Source organism: Photinus pyralis, unplaced genomic scaffold, assembly GCF_008802855.1.
Source record: "Photinus pyralis isolate 1611_PpyrPB1 unplaced genomic scaffold, Ppyr1.3 Ppyr1.4_LG3b, whole genome shotgun sequence".
NCBI lineage: Eukaryota > Metazoa > Arthropoda > Insecta > Coleoptera > Lampyridae > Photinus > Photinus pyralis.
In genome coordinates this window covers 5638973-5661744 of record NW_022170510.1, presented here as the reverse complement: position 1 = coordinate 5661744, position 22772 = coordinate 5638973, and the positions used below count along the sequence as shown (strand labels likewise).

General features: G+C 35.5%; 2 protein-coding genes across 3 annotated transcripts in view; both read left to right on the top strand.

Annotated features, from left to right (window-relative positions):
- Positions 1 to 404: 404 nt before the first annotated feature.
- LOC116167450 (organic cation/carnitine transporter 7-like) lies at positions 405 to 4202 on the top strand. The gene is made up of 10 exons (XM_031482812.1): positions 405 to 508; positions 554 to 721; positions 765 to 927; positions 977 to 1098; positions 1149 to 1387; positions 1436 to 1626; positions 1674 to 1888; positions 3734 to 3896; positions 3945 to 4060; positions 4110 to 4202. Exons 1-10 carry the CDS (start codon positions 448 to 450, stop codon positions 4166 to 4168), a joined length of 1497 nt encoding a protein of 498 aa, XP_031338672.1. The 5' UTR covers positions 405 to 447; the 3' UTR covers positions 4169 to 4202.
- A 7880-nt stretch (positions 4203 to 12082) lies between these two features.
- LOC116166640 overlaps positions 12083 to 22772 on the top strand; it is a 34595-nt gene continuing 23905 nt past the window's right edge. Inside the window, exon 1 of one of the 2 annotated variants that reach the window (XM_031481666.1) lies at positions 12083 to 13181. In XM_031481666.1, coding sequence (XP_031337526.1) covers positions 12290 to 13181 — 892 coding nt within the window. In that variant the 5' untranslated portion in view covers positions 12083 to 12289. The remainder of the gene's footprint in view (positions 13182 to 22772) is intronic. The other variant, XM_031481665.1, reaches the window with a different exon arrangement.

Here is a 22772-nt window from a genome sequence, read left to right as displayed (position 1 = left end):
GCATTCAGCTATTTATATGAAATTTAAAGCGGAACCACCGAAACTGCTGAATCTGGCGTCCCTTTTACACTAATAGAAAACCCACATTTCTTGTTTCTATGATAATTTCGGCTTTGAAAAAAGGGAACTCACACGCAATTACGGTTGCTGCTATAGTGTAAATGCACGTTAATACTTGATCGCGCCTATTACGCTGATAAAAATCGGTATGCTTATAATTTTATTCGTATGTGTATTTTGGAAAAGAAAATTCAAGCCACACCGTTACAATTTTTACGTTTTGCTGTAGTTTTTATACAGAAAAACTGCAATTTTAAATTCAATTTTGTTCCGAGTAATTTTCCTCTGGAAGTTTATTCAATGCAGAATCAAGCATGTGCATACGTTGTCATTAGAATGTCACATTTAATTATTTGAAGCGTTTGCTTACATTGTTTATTTATCTCAATGGCGGTCGCGGTGCCTTTATCATTCGCCGCAAAATGTGATCAGACGATCAGTCGTACAGGTTACAATTCCACATAGTCTGCTACCATACTGACCAGTTTTTCAGGTTTTGGTTTATACAACTATTTCGCCTTGGGGATGTCCTGTGCGTGTGCCTTCTCCCAATCAACCGCCCTTTCCAGTTTACCGTTCGCAATACCGTTAACCATATGCGACGACTACGCCCTAGCACCACCGTACACGGTGCAAGGTGTCGACTTTTCCCTATATTTGGGTACGTACGGGTTAAGATACAGTCCTTACATACGGGAATGTAGGTATGGCTTTTGGCGGGTCCGTTCTTTCTAGCATTTCGGACATAGTTGGAAGGAAAAGTTTGATACCTATAACGTTAATAATAATTTTTGGAAGCACATTGGCTTGTGGTTTCGCACATCATTTTCAAACAATTTTCGTTTGTGTTTTCATCTTGGGCTGCGGGTAATGATGATAACATTTTCAATTTGAGAAATGGACCACTCGACTAAAGTTTACAGGCAAATGCTAATACGGTAAAAATTCACTTGGCAGAGATTTTACCAAACAAACGACGGGGAACGTTGCTGACCTTTCAGGATCTCTTTTGGAGCGTTGGGTATGTTGCCGGCACGTGTAAGGTCGAAATCAGGGATAAGGGAACTTGCTTATTAGTGTCTTTCCAGTGGTAGCGTGGCTCTTAACACCTGCAATCGTGGATCACCAGAAGGACGCAATACGTTGGGCCACGTGGAGGATGATCTTTGGTTTGTCTGGGATGTGTAGTATTATTGTGTCATGTGCGTCCGCACTTCTTTTTCCCAGCCCTCGGTACTCAATTCTTGGCAGGCAGTTCTCAGAAGCTGCAGATACGCTTACGCGCATTTACGCCATCAACAACTCCAAACACTGGGAGACGTTTTCCGTGAGTAACAAGACTTTATTTAATTGAACTAAACTCCCCTTATTTCAGATAGGGTTAGACGATCTTCGTGGTTGTATCGACGAATTCGACTTACACAAACACCCTGAACCAATATCCTATTCCAATCGCATTGCAGTTTCTCTAAGAAAAATTGCAATTATCATTTCCGAACTCTTTCACCAGAGATTCCTGAAAGTAACACTCCTTTTAATCGCGTCTAAATTTGTAGTAATATTTGAGTATGATTACTGATAACAACTCTCGTAGACCTAACGCAATGTTTCAGCTTGTTAACCGTCAACGTGTGGCTTACTCAGACTGTCACAAATAACAGCACAGACTGTACGTTCGTAATGACATCATTACATGGTGACAATTATGGCTGCAAAGATGCACCAGACTCTCACTATGGAAATCTTTTCGCTTTATCTGTAAACGTTTTCATTGGGCAATTGATTTTAATGGCACTGGTTGAACGTGTGGGAAGGCGGGTTGTATTGGGTAAGTGTGTAAAAAGATTTACGAGTTTCTGAAATGTTGCTACTGATGTATTACTTCTGGTAAGCCTATTCTTACTTTAGATTATTTTGCCACTTTTCAGTCTTTGTATGTTCAAGTTACTACTAACTATCTATGGAAGTTGCAACTATCCATAATAGTGCACACTAGATTCATCTACCGAACCCACTTTGTAGTTCAATGGTAAAGCGTTGGGCTATATAGTCGGTGGTCGGGTGTTCAAACCCGGACTGAGATAAGAATTTTTCATCTGTGACAGAGATGGGAATTTGCTTAGACCAGTTTCGAGCATTCTGCCTGCTACTCCAAATTAGGTTTTCCTGCAGCTTTCCTAATTCGTAAGGGAAATACCGGAGTAGTATAGAACAGCTTAAGAGCTTCTGCAGGGGAACCTCTAAAAAGCACTACGCGGATCACTCTGTAATTGGGCGCAAGCCTGTCGAGGGCCCAGAACAAGAGAGGGACAATAAATAAATAAATAAATAAAATAATTCTACAAACCTCTTAGGGAAATATTCAAGAAATCTAAGAGAACATTTTTCAGGCGTTACATCATGCGTCTCTTTATGAGATTATTTAAAACTTCTAAGAGATTAATTAAAAAATTAATTTTCTTGATTTGTTTAAAAAAGCTTATCTTCAGTTTATTTAACGAATTTTTTTTCAGTTAGCCTAAAGTCGTACCATTTGGAATATCTAAAGTTCGTAATTTGCTCCGCATTGTTCCTTTTGTAATCCCAATGTTCATTCTTTATTTGCTTTCTCTAAGTTTAGCACCATTCAACCTTAATGAAGATTACATTAAAACGGAATAGACGTAGTGTTTACCGACATTAACCACGAACGCCTTCACTTTGACAGATTACCATTTTTCGCAACTATAAATGAGCGCACGAAATAAAAATTATCAGAAACGTGTGTATTGTAATAAATTTTTCATCTTATTTTAAGTCAACTGCATTATTTATAACCACATCAAAAGCATTTTCTTTTGATTATTGCTACATGTATAGTTCGGTTTTATTTTTAACGTAATTTTCGCAAATAGAACTTATTTCATCTTGTTACCACCGAGAGAGCCGCGTTATGCAACTGTTGCAGCTACGAAAATAATTTTTAATTAACACATTTACTTTATTTATCAACGCGGATGTGTGCGTGTGTGAGGCTGCAAGTTCGTGCAATGACATTAGATCTAAAATTAATGCGTTATTGATATTATATTGTGAAAGGGGGTTATTTTAAAACGGCTAGAAAAACAAACTACCTCTTTTACAGATTTTCTAGGGAGCTGTGAGGGGCGATGGAGTCATTATTCATTAAAAATGCAGAGCAAATGCTTTATAATAACAAATCGTGATTAATCATTAGCCGTGCTTTGTAAATATAGTCGACGCTGTTCTTTATCATTTTCTATTATTTCCAATATAAAATATTGCAAAGCATTTTTCATAAAATTTTAATCAAACAACGCGTTTCGACAGCGAAACTGTCACCATCAGTCAACAACTGAACAGAAATCACAAATGAAAGTTTGTGTGATGGTCCCTGACATAATTGGGTGCACCTAAAGAAAAATTTTGGAAGTAATGATCTAATTACATTACCAAAATTTTGTTGCCATTTAACTAACTCATTCGGTTATAGGATAAAAATATTTTAAGCAAAAGCTCCCACAGAATGGACGTTATTATTTTTTATATACAGGCTGTTTCACGCAAACCGTTACCTCAAAGTATATAGAATGTGGCTAATAAACGTTTCTTAATTTTCACTAATAATTTCTAAAAATAGTTCAATGCCTAATGTAAAAACCCCCTTTTTCAGTTTGTGGTTGTGCGACATGTGGAATATTAAGTTACATTCCCACATTTATTCATAACACGTATACAGCAAGATTTGTAACTTCTTCCAGCTTTCTGGTTGGTTATAGCATTACAGACTCCGCTCTAAATATAATTATAATCGAATCATACCCGACTGCATTTAGGTGAGTAACACGAAAAAGTACAATGACACATTTTCGCTTTGGTTTTAGAGGAACGGCATATGGTTGTGTACAATTTTTTGCGAGATTTGTAGGTGGAATTCTCAAAATGTTTTTAATCCTCCCCTGTGAATATTCTTTTATTCTTATGGGATCTCTCATGTTGGGTACGTATTTTGCTATAGTTGTGCTAATCCCGAATATCAAATTTTTCAGCTGGTGCCGTTATTTGCTACTTTCTTCCGGAGTATAGGGGAAAGCCAATGGAGGAATGACCCGATCTGAGGCTGAGAATAAATTCTAATGCCCTTTGTTTTTTGTATAATATTTTTCAAACATCAAAATTTGGCCAGTAGCGTCCTCTTTAAGAAGTTTAACAAATCGAATAGTTTCGCCTAACAGTATAGGGCCAAATAGCAAAAACTATAACGGCCCGTGTTAAATTATCCCCTACTGTGGTTTGGTGCATATTGATTATGGTAACTGTATTAGTTGCTTGGTACAAGTCTACCATTCATTGTCAACGTTATCATATCAAAGTTCAACCACGTGGTGCATCAGAATCGTCAAAGTTAACGTGCAGGTTATCTCCCAAAAAACGTTATTTTTCTTTATATAGGCAAGATAAGGTTTTCTGCAGATAACCTGCACGTTATGTTTGACGTTCGTAATACATCACCGGTTTGTTATGCCCAAACCACTTTATATTTTGTATTTAGCTCTATTTAACTGCACCTACTCAAATATCAAAAAACTACTAGAGAATGCCAAAAAATATAGGAGTTTTTGTTAATAAATAGTATGGGGAGATACTAGGACAAAATAGGGCAAAATTTGCAGTTTTATGATCGTCTTTTGTTTTTCCAAAAATACATATTCACGGTTTGCTAGATATTTTAGAAAAAATGCATATGTTTCGACTTTTCTTTAAATCACTGTAGCTTCTTTATTATTTTTGCTACATAAAAAGTGTAATTACAAAAATAAAAGATAATTGAATTAAAGGTAATATTTATAATCTGTCAGTTATCAAATAAAGTTTTTTGTATTTGAACACCGTGTATAAATAGAAATATCTAGCAAGCCATGAATCTGTTTGGAACAACAGGGTGCTCTGAGTAAGTCACATAAAACTGCAAATGTTGCCCCACTTAACCTAATTCGTATCTCTTATACTTTCCGAAATCCCCATACTATTCGTTAAAATATATACACTGTGTTCAAGATAAGAATGTCCCTCATGAGGATCTTGGAAACCATAGAAAATCAAATTAAGAAAAAATTGCGCAATTAATGAGTTATTACCATGCTGAAAAGTAAACCAGAAAATTGGTACTTCCGAAGATATGCCAGAAAAACCGAAATTTCCGATTTTGCTTTTATTGTTTTCTGATGTTACTTGACAACACACCGTTGAGAGATTTTTATTACAACGTTTAGTTTCGGAGAAATCGTCAACTTTATTTTTTATGTTGCCCGTAAAAAAGTACATACTGTAGTGAGTAGCATTTTGTATTACGAATACAACGATGTACGGCACACAAAAAGAATAAAAGTTGAAAACTGTTGGTTACAACAGGATGGTACACTCGCGCATAAATAACACCTGTTCCTGGGCAGAGCGGCAGTTTCGGACAGTCGGGTGGCCACAGATGCCACAGTCACAGACAAACTCAACCAGAGAACGATTAAAACCAGGTATCACTCAGCAACCACTAACGAAACAAAAATGTAAAACAGAATTATGAATGCACGGACGGCAGCGAGAGCTTAAACTGAATGGAAGTACAAAACTTAGTTTTAAAAAAGCAATGTCTACAGGAAGTCCCAAGCAGGAATTTCATGGAGGGTACGACGGTTTCCCAGCCGACCCAATGTATTCGATGTATGAACGTCCAAAAATTAGACTTCTTTAATTAATTGCGTGGGCGGGGATCAAAGGAAAAATATGGCACTTAATTAGTTGATGCCTCTTGCTAAAATGCACATATCAAACCTTCGCCTCATGGACTGACGGACTTTGCCAAATATTCCAGCAGTATTGCGAATGATTCTGACTTTATAACAATTGCCATAGGCAAGTCCATAAATTAAATGCACCTCTGCATATTCTGGATTTGTTAATTTAACCATCATTAACAATGACAATAAACAGAATTAACAATAAATTTCCTGCCCCAGCCTATACTATTTTTTTTCTCATATTTATTAGGTATTTCACCTACACATAATTTCCATCGATGGCTATTTTTGCAAATAAATCGAAAACTTTGCCACCCGGTGTAAGGAAAACGATGCTCTTTACACCATGCATATATATTTGTTTGTTGCAGTATTATCAGCTCCTGAAATATCTGTATGACATTAAGTAACACCATGTATAGATGCAATGCTGAAGGGCGCAGTTCACATGTCGCATTGCTCTTCCACTTCATGAAAAATTTATTACCTACTTGTAAATTTTCTTAGAAACTTGTTCTACGAAAACTTAGAAATCTTCATGGAGAGCTAACCAAAGATATTCCTGCGAATCATGTTAAAGATGATTTCCAAACTGTTGTTAAAAATCTGTTTAGGTATCTTCTCATATAATAAATAATTGAAATTGTTTTACTGAAAATGAATATCCTCCTTTATGTGTAGAAATACAAGAGATCTTCTCGAAAACCTTGTTAGAAATCTTTTTAAAGATATTATTAACAATATACTGAAATTTTTTTTAAATAATCTTACAGGTCGTTCTAGAAAACCATACTAAACTTTCTCTAGCCCTCAATACCATAAGTAGTCTCTTTAGAGACGCCTTTGGAAATGTTCTTAGACATAGTCCATCATTTCCCTTCTTATTAGAAATCATTTCAGGGGATTGCCTAGAAATCTTCATAGAAAGCGTTCTAGTAATCTTCAAGACACATTATTTCCGACATTAAAGCTTCATTCACAATGCAAGAATTAGCAATTATAATTAGTGCGTACACTTAACCCAGACAATAAGAAAACAACTATCATTCACAAATACACAAAATTAGCTCGTTAATTGTAAGAGTGACAGCAACGTCCTTATTAACAACAGCAACAAAGTTTCAATTTTTTTACTAACAACAGCGTTTTTTAATAGTATATTAAGATACAAGTGTATAATCAAGTCTTTAAAGCACGCGCAACGAGTTTAAGGGCACGACGCAAAGCGGAGTGCCTTTAACGTTGCAAGTGCTTTAAAGACCAATTATACACGTGTATCTTATAGTATTTTTTATTATACCTGCAGTATAATTTAAAAATAGGAAATACAATGAAATCATATTGACGTTATACTCGAATACATGTTTAATTAAGTGGGCTGGGTGTTCGTAATTTCACGATTGCCATGGAAATGTCACTTGACGTTTGCTTATAAAAATTATCGTCTTTGTGAATTAAACGATTTCCGTTGAAAAAGATAATACACCGTCCATTAAATCGATTGTTGTAAAATCTAAACACACGTTGGTAGGTGTAAAATCCAACTCCAGTAAAGCCTATTATAAAGAATATGAAAAGTTGTTTCCATGGATGAATAGGAAGTTACTTACGAATACAGTCTTAAATGCATCCATAATGCTGGCATATATGAAGGAAATGTCAAAGGTATTTAAATCTTCTATCTTTTGGTGCATTCATTCAAAACTTCGAACAATGCTGCGATTAAAAAGTAGAACAGATTTGGAAGCATACCCTAAATTATGCGCGTTTGTGAAAGCTTCAACCAAAGGATAGGTACAAAAGCCAAAGAAATGTTCTGCATTTACAGAAAGCGACCTAAGAGGATTTTTTATTTCATCCAGATGACAGTTTCAAAAGTCATACTTGAAGTATCGTTACTTAGCAACTTTAAAGCACGTGTGTTTTAAAGGCCCTTTTTCGCACGCATTTGAGTGTTTAAAACGGAGATTGTGATTCAGGTATAATAAAAAATAAATAAATCACCTTTGTTTACGTTTAGTACACCTTGTCTCTGGAAATAAAAATAGCCGCCACGTGGCCACGAAACGAGTTTATTAATTTTCATATGATAGAATTTAAACAAATCTCCTAAAATACGAGTACAAACACCGTGCGCATGACATCAATTGCAATTAGGGTACAAATTAGCGAAGAAGTTTGGAGTTGTGTAATTTCTAATTGATTCCATTGTGAACGTTTTATAGTATGTCAAACTTCTACGTTAAGTGTACGCACTAATTGGTAATTGCTAATTCTTGCATTGTAAATGAAGCCTTACTTAAGGTCATCTTAGGAGTCCGCGAAGTGTATTTTCGCAGAAACTTATGAATTTTGTTAGGTAGAATTCTTGGAAACCCTCTACTGGATTGAAAAATACCAGTAATCCTTTTACAGGTCGCCCTAGAAACCTTTTCAGAAAGCATATTGACGCATACTTGGTTGTTAAATATGTAGATTATCCTAGTGCATCTTCAGAATAACATAGGTAATCTGCGAAGCAAAAGCATTTTCGCAGTTTAACGGACTTAACTAGATAATCTGCAGATTAACTCTCCAGATTAATCTGGACTTGACCGGTTTTCTGCACATCAACGGTAACATATACATTACATAGTGAGTGTGTATGGAATGGATGTATTATAAGTGTGTAGGTAAGATCCTAATGTGTAGTATACGAATAAGATCATCATGCTCCGATTTGTACTTTCAGAATTTTTCAAAAAAAATGTTGATTCGTTTTTTAATCATAACTCATTTATTTTTTTGATAGAAAGTGCATTAAAGAACCATGTAGGTTTTTACAAGAGCTACGAGGCTATTTTACATCAAATCCCTTTAAAGAAGGCTAAAAGGAGGTAGTACTCGCATATAAATACAAGTCTATATCTCACTTAATTTTTGTCGTACAGAAAATTCCCGGCGAGGAAAATGTTTGGAATTAAAAATGTTACAATTGGATGCTGTAGCATTTTTTACATATCTCCAGTTGCTTTCTACTCGTAGTTATTTTGAAGAGAAGGACGATTTTCACAAAAATACAGAAATTCGTGTTTCACTTTTAGCTTCAATTATATTTCAAAATTAAGTCTTCTAAACTGGTCACACTTTTAGAATGTATCAATAATACGTAATTAGAGAAAACTGGAAAAGGAGAAAGACTAATTTTAATTAGGGTGGTTATTAGGGTCTAGGACAACTCGCCGTCGCCAACTGGCCGTTGGCGATTCGCCGTCGCCGACCCGCCGTCGAACAAACTCGCCGTCGGGCAAACTCGCCGTCTGGCAAGTCGCCGTCAGGAGAATAAATAATAAAAAATACTACTAAATGTTTGTAAGTGCAATCAGTTTGTTCTTATCAAACAAAACCCTCTAAAATTGCAAAAATATTTTTGGTTATACATTATACATTTATATTTCATAATTATGGGCTAACCCCCTAAGATATTCCGAAATATCACTATCAATCAATCAATCCGTGTATTTTACGACGGGTACAGGTAAAGGATTAGTCTGTCAGCATTAGAAGAAAGAAAGGATAACATACTTTGATGTCCAAGCACGAAAACCGAAGTGCAATTATAATTTACAACTGTTGTGAATTCTTAAAAGGGTGTAGGCGGTTATTAATTTTCAAGGAAGGTCTTTTTCACAACGGTTTAGGTACAATTTTTCTTGCTATTTTGCATACGATAAAAGGATTTAGATCGTTTTGGGGGACTCTTGGATCTGGATCAAATTATGATTTTTAAATGTATCTGGATCTCTATCTAGATCCAGAATTAAAGGATCTTACACAACACTGCAAATAACTACAGGCCTACAGCATTCCACTGATGAAACGAGATTGCTAAATAATATATGACTAAACTGATTGCAGTTATAGACATCTAAGTGTTAGATTTAAATATTTAAAAAAAATAATCTTTATTTTGTTTCCGGTGACGGCGAGTTAACCGACGGCAAGTTGACCGATGGCGAGATTGCCCGACGGCGAGTTGCCAACGGCCAGTCGGCCACGGCGACTCGGCGACGGCGACTTGTCCCTGCCCGTGGTTATTAGGGGGTTACTTTCGCTGATATTTTTGCTGAAAAAAGTAGCGATCTACGGTATTTTCATCGTAACTCACTAAATTTTTATGCTAAAGTTTGTTTTAAAAAAAAAGAAAGGTCTTTTTAAGTACTTTAAAGGATATTGTACAAGTTTTGCTCGAAAAATGCATAGTTTTGCCGTTATTTGACTGTGAAACTCTCTAATTTAACGTTTGACGAATAAGATGCATACTTTTCGTGTTTTTCGCGAATAACCAATTAAAAACATTGATCTTTTCTATGAAAAACACATAATTTCGGTCGCGTATAACTGGAGAAGTATTAACTTTCCAAAAAAATGGATAGAACACTTTTTGCTCTATTCCTGTGTTAAAATTATAATTAAAAATTGCAACCCCCGAGATGGGGTGGCAACTATCTCTCAAGTGTAAGCGCCCTTTAGCATGATATAGATTTTGAACCTTGCGCTATTCTCTACCTAAGGTCCAAATTTCAAGTTAATCGATTGAGTTTGAATAAATTTCCATCGCAAAACCTTTCCTGGACTATAAAGCTTGTTTAACTGCGTCGAATGCTAAGATATGGTCGGGCGTCCATCGAAATGAATGTTTTGTTGATAGAAGGCTTCGGATCTGCATTGATGTAGGGTTGGTTGGTATAAAGAATTCTTAATTGACTTTTATTTTGGACTTATCTACTTCGCACCCTCCCGGCTTGATCGTATATTCCGCAAAATCAACTTCCGAGTTCAGTGTAATATTATGTTCAGCGGACCGTTCGTGGGCGATATTAATATGATATTAAGATATCGTCCACTGTCTTCAAGATGTTTGGAAATCCTTGAAGGGCAAGGTCTCACATGAGTCGACTGTGGACTTGAAACAGCAAAGAGAACATTCCTGGTTGTGGCGCATCGCAAACGGAATGGTCCCTTTTTTCAGTATGATCGTTTCACGATCGTTTTATAGGAATTTTGGGTGTCAATAAAACGTATTACTGCTATGCTTTATAGCCCTATTATTGGCAGGGTTTATTAATAATGGAGTAACATTAAACTAATGAGTCATAATCTGTTGGCACAGTATGCGCAGTGTCTGAGTTATATGGGCAATGTAGTGTCGAATAATCCCCCAGAAGACGTCCTTGTCCTTCGTCTCACAAAATTGAGTAACGGTTGGTTATATAATTTGAGGATTGAGGTCTTCAAATTCCCAAAGTTCCACTCCCAAAAATTGCTTGTTTACTCGAAAAATTCACACGTGCGCGTCTTCAGCACCACGGGCCACGGGCGGGTCTAACTCATTACTTCATCATGTTTCAATTATTATGAATTCAATTAAGAGAAGATGAACTGTGAGTGGCCGTCGTGAGAAAAAGTATACTGTACAACACGTTTGCAAAGTACTCTTCAGGTTCCTCGCCTATACCTATAGTTGCACATGACAAGTGGTCATTTTGTATAAAAACTGCGCTTTTCGAAACTTGTCTAAAACAATCAATAATTTACAAAAAAATGAACGATAGTAGTCGTTTACTCGTTTATCTCTGTTGGGCGAAACGGATTTCACTAGAGTGCACGTCTTCCAACCAGCATCAAATATTGTTTCTAAAAGTAAGGCGCACTAAGGCTGTTTAAACATATTTTTAAAATGTTGAATTCTATTCGGGTCAAGGACAATACTATGCTTATAATTCTACGTTTTTTGTACAATTTCCTAAATATGAAACTGTATACCTAATCTTCAGACTGGAGGGTTATAGCCACATTGTACGTGAAGCAAAGAGTGAAGTATTTATTTATAACCAAGCATCAACAAGTTCGTATAATCGTCTTACTTCGTATAAAATAAACCTCTAAATAATCTTAAACACATGGCTTTCCAATAATGAGTAGATGAAGAGTGCAATTTTTTAGGCGCAATTTAGATCACTTTTTTAGCGCAATGAAACTTGTCAGCAGTAACATCGCAAAAGGTGAAACAAATGGAATATCTAACTCATTTCAATTTCTCATGTCACTTATGTAAAACTTCATAAAACTGATCCACTGGCTAGGAAAATATTAAGAAAGAATACGTCTTTAAAATTTCGTTGCATGTAAATTGTAAGTGGTACCGTGTGCCAATGCTAAATCGGTATACGACGCTCGACGTCGCGTTGCTAAGCCCAGCCAGTCTCGAACATCAGGACGGAATCGCAGCGTGTTAAAATTGATTCGCGATCAACACATCGATTTCATTTTACGAACCGTGTCGCAAAAAGTCAAAATAATGACTTCAAAAAAAAATTCCACTTTATTTAAATTATTTTCAAAACAGACAGGCGTAACTTTGTAACTGGAGAATACAATGTGAAAATTTTAAAATGAGTGACAACCCCGAACCTTCAACTTTGTCCGTCAAACCGCACCGTAATAAAACGAAACGTAAATTTAGTAAGGGCCGTTTACCAACTCCACCACCGGATCCTACGTTATTTTCTGATATACTCGAGCCGCCCGAAAGTCCCCTTTCGCCAGATAGAGATGTGCATTTCTTTGAATACATTAACTCCTTCCCGAAGACATCTCCCTTGCAATTATCACCGACGGGCGTTACCGAGGATGCCTTCGATCACCTGGAGAAGCTTTACAAGCTCATGGAACAAATGCTTAATTTACGCCAACAAAACGCGAAGCTACAGAGACGGGTACGTGATTTGGAGCATCTCAAGAATATACAATCGATGAACTGTCACCTAGCTAACATTCCAGTTCCCCCTTTTGAAGATATCCCGGAACTCGACGACGATTCATTGTTTGCGGAGAGCTTATTGGATACCATGCTGGTCGGAAGTAAGAAGGAATTGAAGACAAAACCCTGGACCCGCTCCAGAATTCGGCAATCGCTTATGAAAAAGCAGCGAAATCGAAGTGTGTCGGTGATTGAAAAATCTATTGACTTGAACAGTCTCGAGGATCGGCGATTGTTTTCCGGTGGTGGTAGTGATCGGGATAAATCTTCGAAAGTGTCAAAGTGGACGAAGGTTAAGGCGGCTTTCAAGTGGGAAAAGGCATCTCCCAGTGTGACCGGTGCAAAATCGCAAGACAGTGGCATCGGAGGAATCTTGCCCAATAATTATGAGGTTGCTCGATATTTACGCGTACCATCCACCACTGAGGACCCAGGTATTAGCCCTGCCGATTCCGGTGCCGCTGACGGTTCCACACCGGCGTCACTTTCTTCGGCCTCGTCAGTCGACGACATTCACAGACAAGGTAATTTTCTCTCTAGACACAAAATATTATTTGTTATCTTATTATGACACGACGGATTACGCTTTGGCAAAATTTTGAATTTATTTAAAAGTCCACTCGTGCGTTATGCGCTTACTGAACTCTTTAATGTCACCGAACAACTTTTAAAACTGGCACGTCCTGTCTGATGAATATCATTAAAGAGTCGAAACATTTAGGTTAAGTTATTAATTTGTTTTATCAATTTATTTATAAATTTCTAAACTAGACTGGCAGTTAATGAGTTTATATTCCTCTTCGCCGTTCTTGGCTCAAAGCGAAACACGTGTTTTCCATTAATAAAAATGAAAACAAGATTTCTGTGTCAAATATACAAATTCAACATATTTGTGGGTCTTTTAGTTTGAGACAATCGACGCAAATTCCTTTAAGGTTTACAGACAATTTCGTTTTGGAAGCGCTACTTTTTTTAAAATCAGGTTAAGGGCAATCTCTATATGAAAGCAATTCGTCAATTTAAAGTATTAGCAGCGCCGATTTCAAAAACCTGCCCCAAGTGGCTTAGAAAAGAAACCTATTAAGCTAAATGAAGTGTTTATTTATAGTGCGGTTTACTTTTTTGAAATTGCTTACAGACTAATTATAATTTTTAGTGTACGCATTTGATGAAGAAGCCGTAAACAGGTAGACTAGAGGAAAAGTTACGACACGTGATAAAAATTTCCCCAACATATTGAGGAAAGATTTATTTTTTAAGATTATGAGTGATGGCCTATTGTACCATGAGTAGGTTACATTTACGGAACTAAAAGTGATAATCAATCTTCAGGTACCTGCCACTGTCAAAAGTCGCTCTTAGTTCCTGTCACCAAATGCTTTACGGCAATACAAAGTATGGATTTTAGTGGACTTCGGGTCCAATCAAATAAATCAAAATTCTGAGATATTGAGTGTTTATATTACTTACATCCTTACTTACCTCAACATATTTTTGTTATAGTTAGTATTTGTTTTGGCACTTTATATGAGATGTTTATAGACTTGGCGTGTAGTTGGTATGCACAAAATATGCCGTATTACTTAAAAATGTGTTTAATTCGACAATAACATTCTATATGCACGGATGCCAGCAATTTAACTTTTGCAGTTGATCCATTTATTTGACCAGAAATGGCCACGCTTCAATTGTAACTAATGTAACTGTTTGAAACCACATTCTTGTCCGATTATCTTGAACGTTACGTATTTTAACATGTTCTGCTATTCCCTGTAGGACCCAATTTCGTATTGTTACTAGAAAGTGACTGCCAATACTTTTGGTAAAAGATCTATTAGGTACAGTAAATAGCTTGGCTCGGTGAGAATACTGAGTGACCCAGTAGTAACCCCCATCTTATACGAGGATGTTCTTTTAATTTTCTACCAGCTATGAAGGAAACGTACATTGTTTCAAAAAATTTATTTCTCCACGTAAATACCATCTACAACTACATTCTACACTAATATATGTCCAGCGTTTCTCCAGCTCTTTCTTTCCATCTAAAATAATCCATTGAGCTACAAAAAACGACGATACTCAGATTATGATCTGAGTCAAAGTGTCCAAGTGACCAACAAGATAAGCTTTCAAGCGCAAATCAGTTTTGGTAACCGAATGCTCATTTATAGGTACTCGGAGTTATTGAAAATTGCGCACTACTTTTTAACGCATTTCCACAAAAAAATGCGCTATTGGGCCGTCCGTCCGTCTGTCCGTCCGCTCGTTCGTTGGGACGCTACTAGTTTTGCATTCCTGCTCATAATGACAACGCTGAAACAGTATTTTCACTAGTGGCACAACAGTAATAAAGGAATTTATTGAATATTGAAACAGTCTCGTTAGTGATAAAAATACAATACAATTTTAAAGATTATAATTGTGTAGATTTTTATAAATTTCTTGTAAGTAAAGAAGCTATTCTAAAGGCTATTGGAAAGACAGATAAATACCGAAGATCTGAAAAGTAGTTCCCTAAACATTTTATTTTACTAAAAGACCAAATTTTTGTTTCATTTAAAAATTATTGTTATTAGCTCTTATAACTTGTATTTTATTTTGTTAAAAAAGTATATTATTGCTTCATTTAAAGAATTTAAAAATGTAAATAAGCCGTTGTTGATTCCTAACAGTTAAAGAAGATTTTGTTTCGTGATAGACTACGCCTTGTTTTATTTAAAAAAATTAATTGGTTGTTTTATTTCTTTAGAGAATATTTTTTATCAAATTCAGTTGATATGTCCGGGTTTATAACCCCTAAATCCGGGGTTTTCATGCTTCCTGTCCTAGTTGGTAGAGTTTTGAGATGGCGACCCTACCCATAGACTACATCACAAAAATTAAAATGGAACAAAATCACAGAAATAGACAAATGCAATTTAATTTTAGGAGTAAGAATATTTCTATTGGGGTACAATTTTCTTAGAGTCCCAAACGCTTTGCTTCCACAGGCACTGACATGCTGTGTAAATTTAAGATCTGCATCCCTGTTTAGACCCAAATTACGTGACATGTTCATTACAGGCAGCAGCACATTTCGGAGATGAATTTTAATAAAAGGTAGTGCACGCTCCCTAGCTAATTTACGACCGAAAATAACAACCGCAGATTTTGTCGAGTTAATGTGCAAATTGTGGTCTAGCTAGAGCAATATCAGCCAAAAGTATTTATCTCCATGTTCACTATTTCAATGGCTTCGTTCAATTTAGCAGGATTAAAACTGTGATAAATTTGCGTATCATCCGCATATTGATGGTACTTACATATATACACATTACTACAAAAGTAATTAGAATAAATAAAAATGGTCCCAATACGGAACCCTGCGGAACACCCCGACGTGAAGAAGAACGAGTATTATTCACAAGAACGCTCTGCCACCTACCATAGAGATAAGAAGAGATTAATTGTATAGCCGTAGAATGAAAACCGTAGTGATGTAGTATTTTAAGGAGTACCTAGTTTATGATCGATAGTGTCAAATGCCTTTGAGAAATCGAGTAAAACTGCTATTGTCAGCTTCCCTGAGTCCGTTGCCTGTATGATATCGTCCGTGATATTTAGTAGTGCAGAAGTACAGCTGTGACCTTCTCGAAATCCAGATTGGAACTTAGACAATAAACAGTTGTTTTTGAATTAATCACGAATTTGAGCCTTCATTACCTTTTCCAGGATCTTGAATAAAGTCGGCAAAATACTTATTGGTCGAAGGTCCTTGTAGTCTTTAGGGCGTCGATTTTTAGGAATGGGACTCACAAGTGCAGTTTTCCAAGCTGTAGGGAAAATATTAGAGGATAGGCAGGCATTGACAATATGGGTTATATAAGGAACAATGTACGGACAACACATCTGAATCATTTGAATATTGATGCCATCAGAACCAAATGCTTTAGACTTAATCCCATTGAGTATAGTTAACACTGTTGTATCATCAAAAGAAGTGAATGTAAATATTCTGGTGACATTAGGATGAATGGAGTTATAACCATTAGACGAGGTATGTATGTTATTCGAAGGAACAGAGTTAATGAAATAGGAGTTTATGTCATCGGGGATTACGATTGTAGAATGACTCTTCTTGTAAAAAAAAAAAAAGTTATTAATTGCCCTCCGCAGAGATGTTTTATTATATTTAGCTAAAGTAAAATTTAAATAGCCTTTCTTTTCATTTTTAATTGAAACGAACACTAAACTTCTAAGGGATTTGTAATACTCAAAGTGTCCAGCGATTTTGGTTCGCTTGCAACGTTTATAGGCACTATCTCTTAATTTCATCATAAATTTTACATTACTGGTTAGCCATGACAATTTCGGTCTGTTAATAACTTTGGTTTTAAGCCCAAAAATAAATAAACTGTTACTACTACTGTCATAGAAAGTAAAATTTCCCGATTAAGTAGGCATGAAATAGTTATTTACATAAAAGTCAGGAAAATGATACATTACTGGCGAGGAAATATTGAAGTACAAGGCCCCCAAATACTTTAATTTCCGAGTCAAGTAATGTCATTTTACTGACGAGTATTGTATTAAATTTTTACCCGAAATCATATTTTAATATAAAATTTCAATTTTCATATAGAACTTTTGATTAATGCCAATCTGTCAATGATGACAGGAGTCATATAGACATTTAGCAATGTGACAGGTGCGGCAGGAAAAGTGACAGGTGCGGCCGGTAAAGTGACAAGTGCTGCCTCTGCTATGGAAACTAACATTTTCCTGACATAAAGTAGGCATGAAAATGAAGGTTTCATGACGATTTCAGGAAATAATTAGTGGTATTGAGAAAATCACAGCAACTTTCGTATTTCTTATGGACGCTATATTGGATTTATATGTCACTCGAGAAAAAAATTACACAATTGGCGATACAGCCTCATTTGAAAATTAATCTAAAATTTTTGACTTGGAGTTTACTGTAATGTGTTTCTTATGACAATAATTCCATGGTCGTGTTGATCGTGAGTATACGAGACAATAATAGTAGGTATATTGTTTACCAAGAAGGAGAAGTGAGTTTTCACTAACATGTCGGAAGTTTTACGTACGAGGTGCCGAGTACGGAAATTCCGACGTGTCAGTCAGCGGATCTCACTCGTCCGTGGTAAACACTAAATTTTTGTTTATTAGTATGCGAGAATTGGGGAAGTAAAATTTCTCTGCCTCTTTTCCGCTTCTCTGCTCCTAGCAACGAAACAATACTTCACTGTTTGAATATGATCAGTGAAATGTCACATTTGACGTACGTACAAAAAAATACAAACAAGCTATAGAATTATTGCCATAATAGTATATTGTAAACTCCTAAAAATTCAAGGTTGATTTGCAAATGAAATATGTACTAAGTATTGAGTATCACTGTTTTTATAATTTTTTTCTCTATTGAATGACATAAAAAATCCCATATGGCGTTCATAATAAATCAGAAAGTTGATGTGATTTAATCAAAATCCATACAATTTCATACAATTTTTATTTTACCACGGTCAGAAAGCTGATAAAAGATCACTAAGGGTTTGTTGAATCTAATTTTTAACATCTCTGAAAATAAATTAACGCTAGTGCATTCTGGAAAATGACATTTTTTATACATACGTCGAATGTGAATTTCGCTGATCAATGATGATATTCAAACAGCGAAGTATTGTTTCGTTACTAGGAGTAGAGAAGCGGAAAACGGGCTTCTATGTCTATAGCCGTTTATATAAAACCAATTCCGTCATACAAATAAAAAATAGTATATTATTTACCAAGGATGAAAAGTGAGTTTTCGTATAGAAATCAAAAGAGGCAGAGAAGTGGAAAGGAGGCAGAGAAGTAAACTTTCTCTGCCCGTTTTCCGATTCTCTGTTCCTAGCAACGAAACGATGCTTACATATCGGAATTATTTTTTTATCATAACTTTGCTATTTGTAGAGCTACAAGAAACTTTGAAAAGGGAAATTAATCAGCATACAATTTTGCATGAATTTGCCCTTTGCCTTTGTATCTCTTACAGTTAACGAGATCCTCATATAGCGAGGTCGTTTAATGTAGAATTTTAACTTCATATTTACAAACCGGATACAAGCATCACATTTTGCATGAAGCTTCCAGAGACCCTAACAAACAAGTATCAAAAGGTCACCAAAGAAAGAACACACGCCCTGTTCACTTCAAATCAAACCGCCGATTGTAATTTTAATTTAAAAAACATAACAAAAATTCACCATACCGCCACCTTAAGATTGCATTGAGTACACACATCAAATTTTAATAGACTGTTACGAATTAATTGTAAAAAAGCAAGGCAAATGGAAAATAAATAAATTTCACACATTTCACATTTTTATTGAAATTTTTCTTTTGAAAATACCTACATTAATAAAGTATCTTCAAAAATGACGACAGAACAATTAACTTAGTTACCAATAAATGAGTCCTTCCAAAAAAATAATCTTTTTCTTATTTGTAGTTTGTTGTTTTTCATTTTGTTTGCAACTTTAGTTTTATTGATGGAATTAGTTGAAATCGTTTAGTTTAGTAGCCTACCCAAAACAATATCGAGCATAAGTAGGTATGTCATGGAGTTGGTGCGCAAGTTTCAGGACACGGGATCCTGGGATCAGAGTATATCAATACAGTGCAGGTGCACAGGTTAGACGAAATAAACGATAGCGAAATTTCATGCTTGTTTCGAGAAGATCGCAAACAATTTCAAAATCAATGTTTGAAGAGGTATTCTTGGGCATCAAATTATTGAACCAAATTTGAGCCTAAACGAGGAGAACTGGCACTTCCATCAAAATGCGGTTTCGCAAGCAGTAGGTCAGTCTGTGGTATTTAAAGGGGGCGGGGGAAGAGGGGAAGTAACTCGAGCTGTAGAAGTACAAAAACAAGGTAAACATTCTATTAAACTTCTCCCGAGCTATCCCAGTAGACGTGTTTTTGCAATTTTTGATTTTACAATCGATGGTTCGCTTGGTAATAAGTCTTGTTTATTAAATATTTGAAAAGATTTGTTGACCTATAGGTACATTTCGCAATTGTAAGTTTTGTTAAAAATAGTCATTAGTAATGGTTGTGCAACGTTCACATGTAATTAAGCTCGTTGTTAGTGATACAAATTTGATGAATTTCAGCAACCCTTTAACTTTGGAATTATTTCAAGTTAACAAGCTGACATATTTATGTGTTATTTTAACAACGGAAAGGTGTCTAAACAAATCGGCATTAAGCGTGCCATACGTTATTTACTATTAATCACTCAAACTGTGGGAGAGTTATAATAGCCGAGAACTCGAATTCCATAGATCAACAACCTAATCACAATGTTAATGTACCTACGTCGTCTGTATCAAAATGGTCTGTCTCAAAATGTTTGTTGAACAATTTTAGCGACTCTGTGGAGAAAAGCTTCCGTCAGTTTCACTCATGTGTCAGTTATTGCCAAAAGTACTTATCTAGCCATCTATTATCTTTCGAAATTGTTGCCAAACTGTACATTCATTTTGGCATTAATTCGGTAGTAAAATTGGCGCAAACTTCAAATTGTACGATAATAAGAAAATATTTTACAATTAATGTGAGTCGGAAATTATGACATTATGTAAGCCAAAATACTTTCTAGGTTATCTACTTGATCTTAGAACAGCATGTGCCACTTTATTTCTTGATGTATGTTATGAAAGGTTACATTCGAATTAACAGAATAACGGCTCCCACATATAAAATATGTAACATATCCTTATGCACTATGTACCGGAAAATAAAGTTTGTACTAGGTACTATGTCACCACCGTCGTCGCCAAAAACGCACACTATGTTACATACAAAACGATGCTGGCACAAATATAAGATGCCAAGGCTCGGTAGCTCAGTCAAAGTGGGCGTTTTAGGCATTTTTAAGTCCTGAACATCTCCATCCCATTTTTCATCTTCGACAAGGTACTTCTTTATCTACAGACTTTGCACATGTGCTATAGCTTATCTAAATCAATTAAATTTTACTTTGATAAAATCCTCTTGTCAAACATCTGTCAAATAATTTGCAAAATTCGACCAGATTTCCTGATCTGAACAGAAACCTCTCTCGTGAATGGGAGAGTTTTCGGTTTTAACGCCGCTTACGATCACTGACGAGGGTTGTAAGAATTTATGGCTTGGAATACCCTCGCGAACACCAACGACGTGATTAAAAGACCGATTAAGATCTAATAATACTGTTTTTCTACTCCCATCTCTAAAATGTCACATTTTGTACTGACATACAGTGCGCGAAGCGTCATTTTAAATACGACTACTCATTAGATACGGATTCATGCCCGTTCGGGTGTTTTCGGTCATTATAAACGGTCGAAGTTTCATTAGTCACGGCTTGAATTTTGTTGACTAAATCAAGTTGGTAGTTTGACGTTTGTCATTTTGACATTCATCGTAAAGCGAATTCATGTTTTTCAAAAATGGACAAGGAGAATGATAATGGGAGAAAAATGTTATTGCTGCTCCTTCTGAAATAACGCAAGCGGTAACAGAATTCTCGTACAAAAAGTATAGTATGTAACGCGTTTTATAAACTTTTTTAGACACTCGTGTCTAAAATGTCGTTTATAAAACTTGGTACATAATACAGGGTGTTTTTTTTGGGAGCTTTAGTTAAACCTTTCTGGGAAAGTAAAATAGGTAGGTTTTTGAAAATTTGTACTTAGGAGTTACTCTGAAGGCCGAATCGATGTAAAATATTTTCAAAATGTCCGCACTTCCGGAAATACCGGAAGTAGATAGTAACTTCGTTATTTTAATTGGCAATCCGTATTTTTTTACTGAATTTTTGGATTCTACGTGAAATTTCAGTTCTTTTTATACCCGCATGTCGATATCTGCCATTTATGGTTTTTAAGTTATTTTGACTTTATGAAAAAAAATGGCGGATGCAGATGGTACCTTGATAATTGATTACTTGAAAACGATTATAGTCATGGCAACCCATTTTTATCAGTGCATAGAGAATGAATAGGGCTTTCTTTTAGTGTACTTAAAAAAAAGTTAAGTTGCGTACAACCGCACCTATGCATTGGAGATCCAAATTTAAGAAACTTCAAAGTCTACAAACTCAGTTTTTTTTAATGGAATGACCATGTTCTTACTATTGCATGAGATGAAGAATCGAAATTGGCATATTTTGATATTACATGTTCCTATAGCTATCTTTAACAGTTTCTGATTTATTCCTATTTCATTTAATTGATCTCGGAATTGATGCCATTTTTTCTTTTTAGTAGTTGGCCATGATTTTATAACAATCGAATTTTAAACAAATCAAGGAATGGATTCGTTAATATCATTGATTCTAGTCTAAATAATTCATTAATAAATAAGTTTGTTGTTAAGGATATCAACTGAATTTCTTAAACAACGTATAATCTAGACAGAGTCGTTCAACTGATTCATTTTCTTAAATATTCTCTTGTAGAGCTTTGTATCACTTATGCTTGACAGTTTGGAGTACATTTGGGGCTACAACATTTCCAAAATTCATACAATTTCGTTTCATTGTTCGAATGAATGTACGGCAAGCACGTGTCGCGATTCTGTCCATTTCACCATAAATAACAATTAAATTCCAAAATGAGTGAAACCACTGCGAGTCATTTTTCGATTTTTGAAAAAGTTATATTAACCTATAACAGTAGGTGACGGATTAGTGTCACTAGATTTGTTTAAAATTCGATTGTTATAAAATCATGGCCGACTACGAAAAAGAAATTCCGAAAAAATAGTGTCAATTCAATAAAATGGGAATAAGTCAGAAACTGTTAAAGATAGCTATAATAGGAACATGTATTGTCAAAATATGCCCATTTCGATTCTTTATCTCAGAAAATAGTCATTCCATTAAAAAAAAATAAGTTTTTAGTCTTTGAAGTTTCATAAATTTAGATCTCCATAGGTGCGGTTGTACGCAACTTAACTTTTTTTTAAGTACACTAAAAGAAAGCCACATTCATTCTCTATGCACTGATAAAAATAGGTTGCCATGACTACAACCATTTTCAAGTAATCGATTATCAAGGTACCATCTGCATCCACCAAAC

Excerpts from the sequence above, each read along its gene's own strand:
- LOC116167450 (XM_031482812.1), top strand. The coding sequence starts at position 448 with ATGGCGGTCGCGGTGCCTTTATCATTCGCCGCAAAATGTGATCAGACG. Across the intron at positions 1,099-1,148 it reads TGGGTATGTTGCCGGCACGT|TGGTAGCGTGGCTCTTAACA; the intron begins GTAAGGTCGAAA and ends GTGTCTTTCCAG. Across the intron at positions 4,061-4,109 it reads TATGGGATCTCTCATGTTGG|CTGGTGCCGTTATTTGCTAC; the intron begins GTACGTATTTTG and ends CAAATTTTTCAG.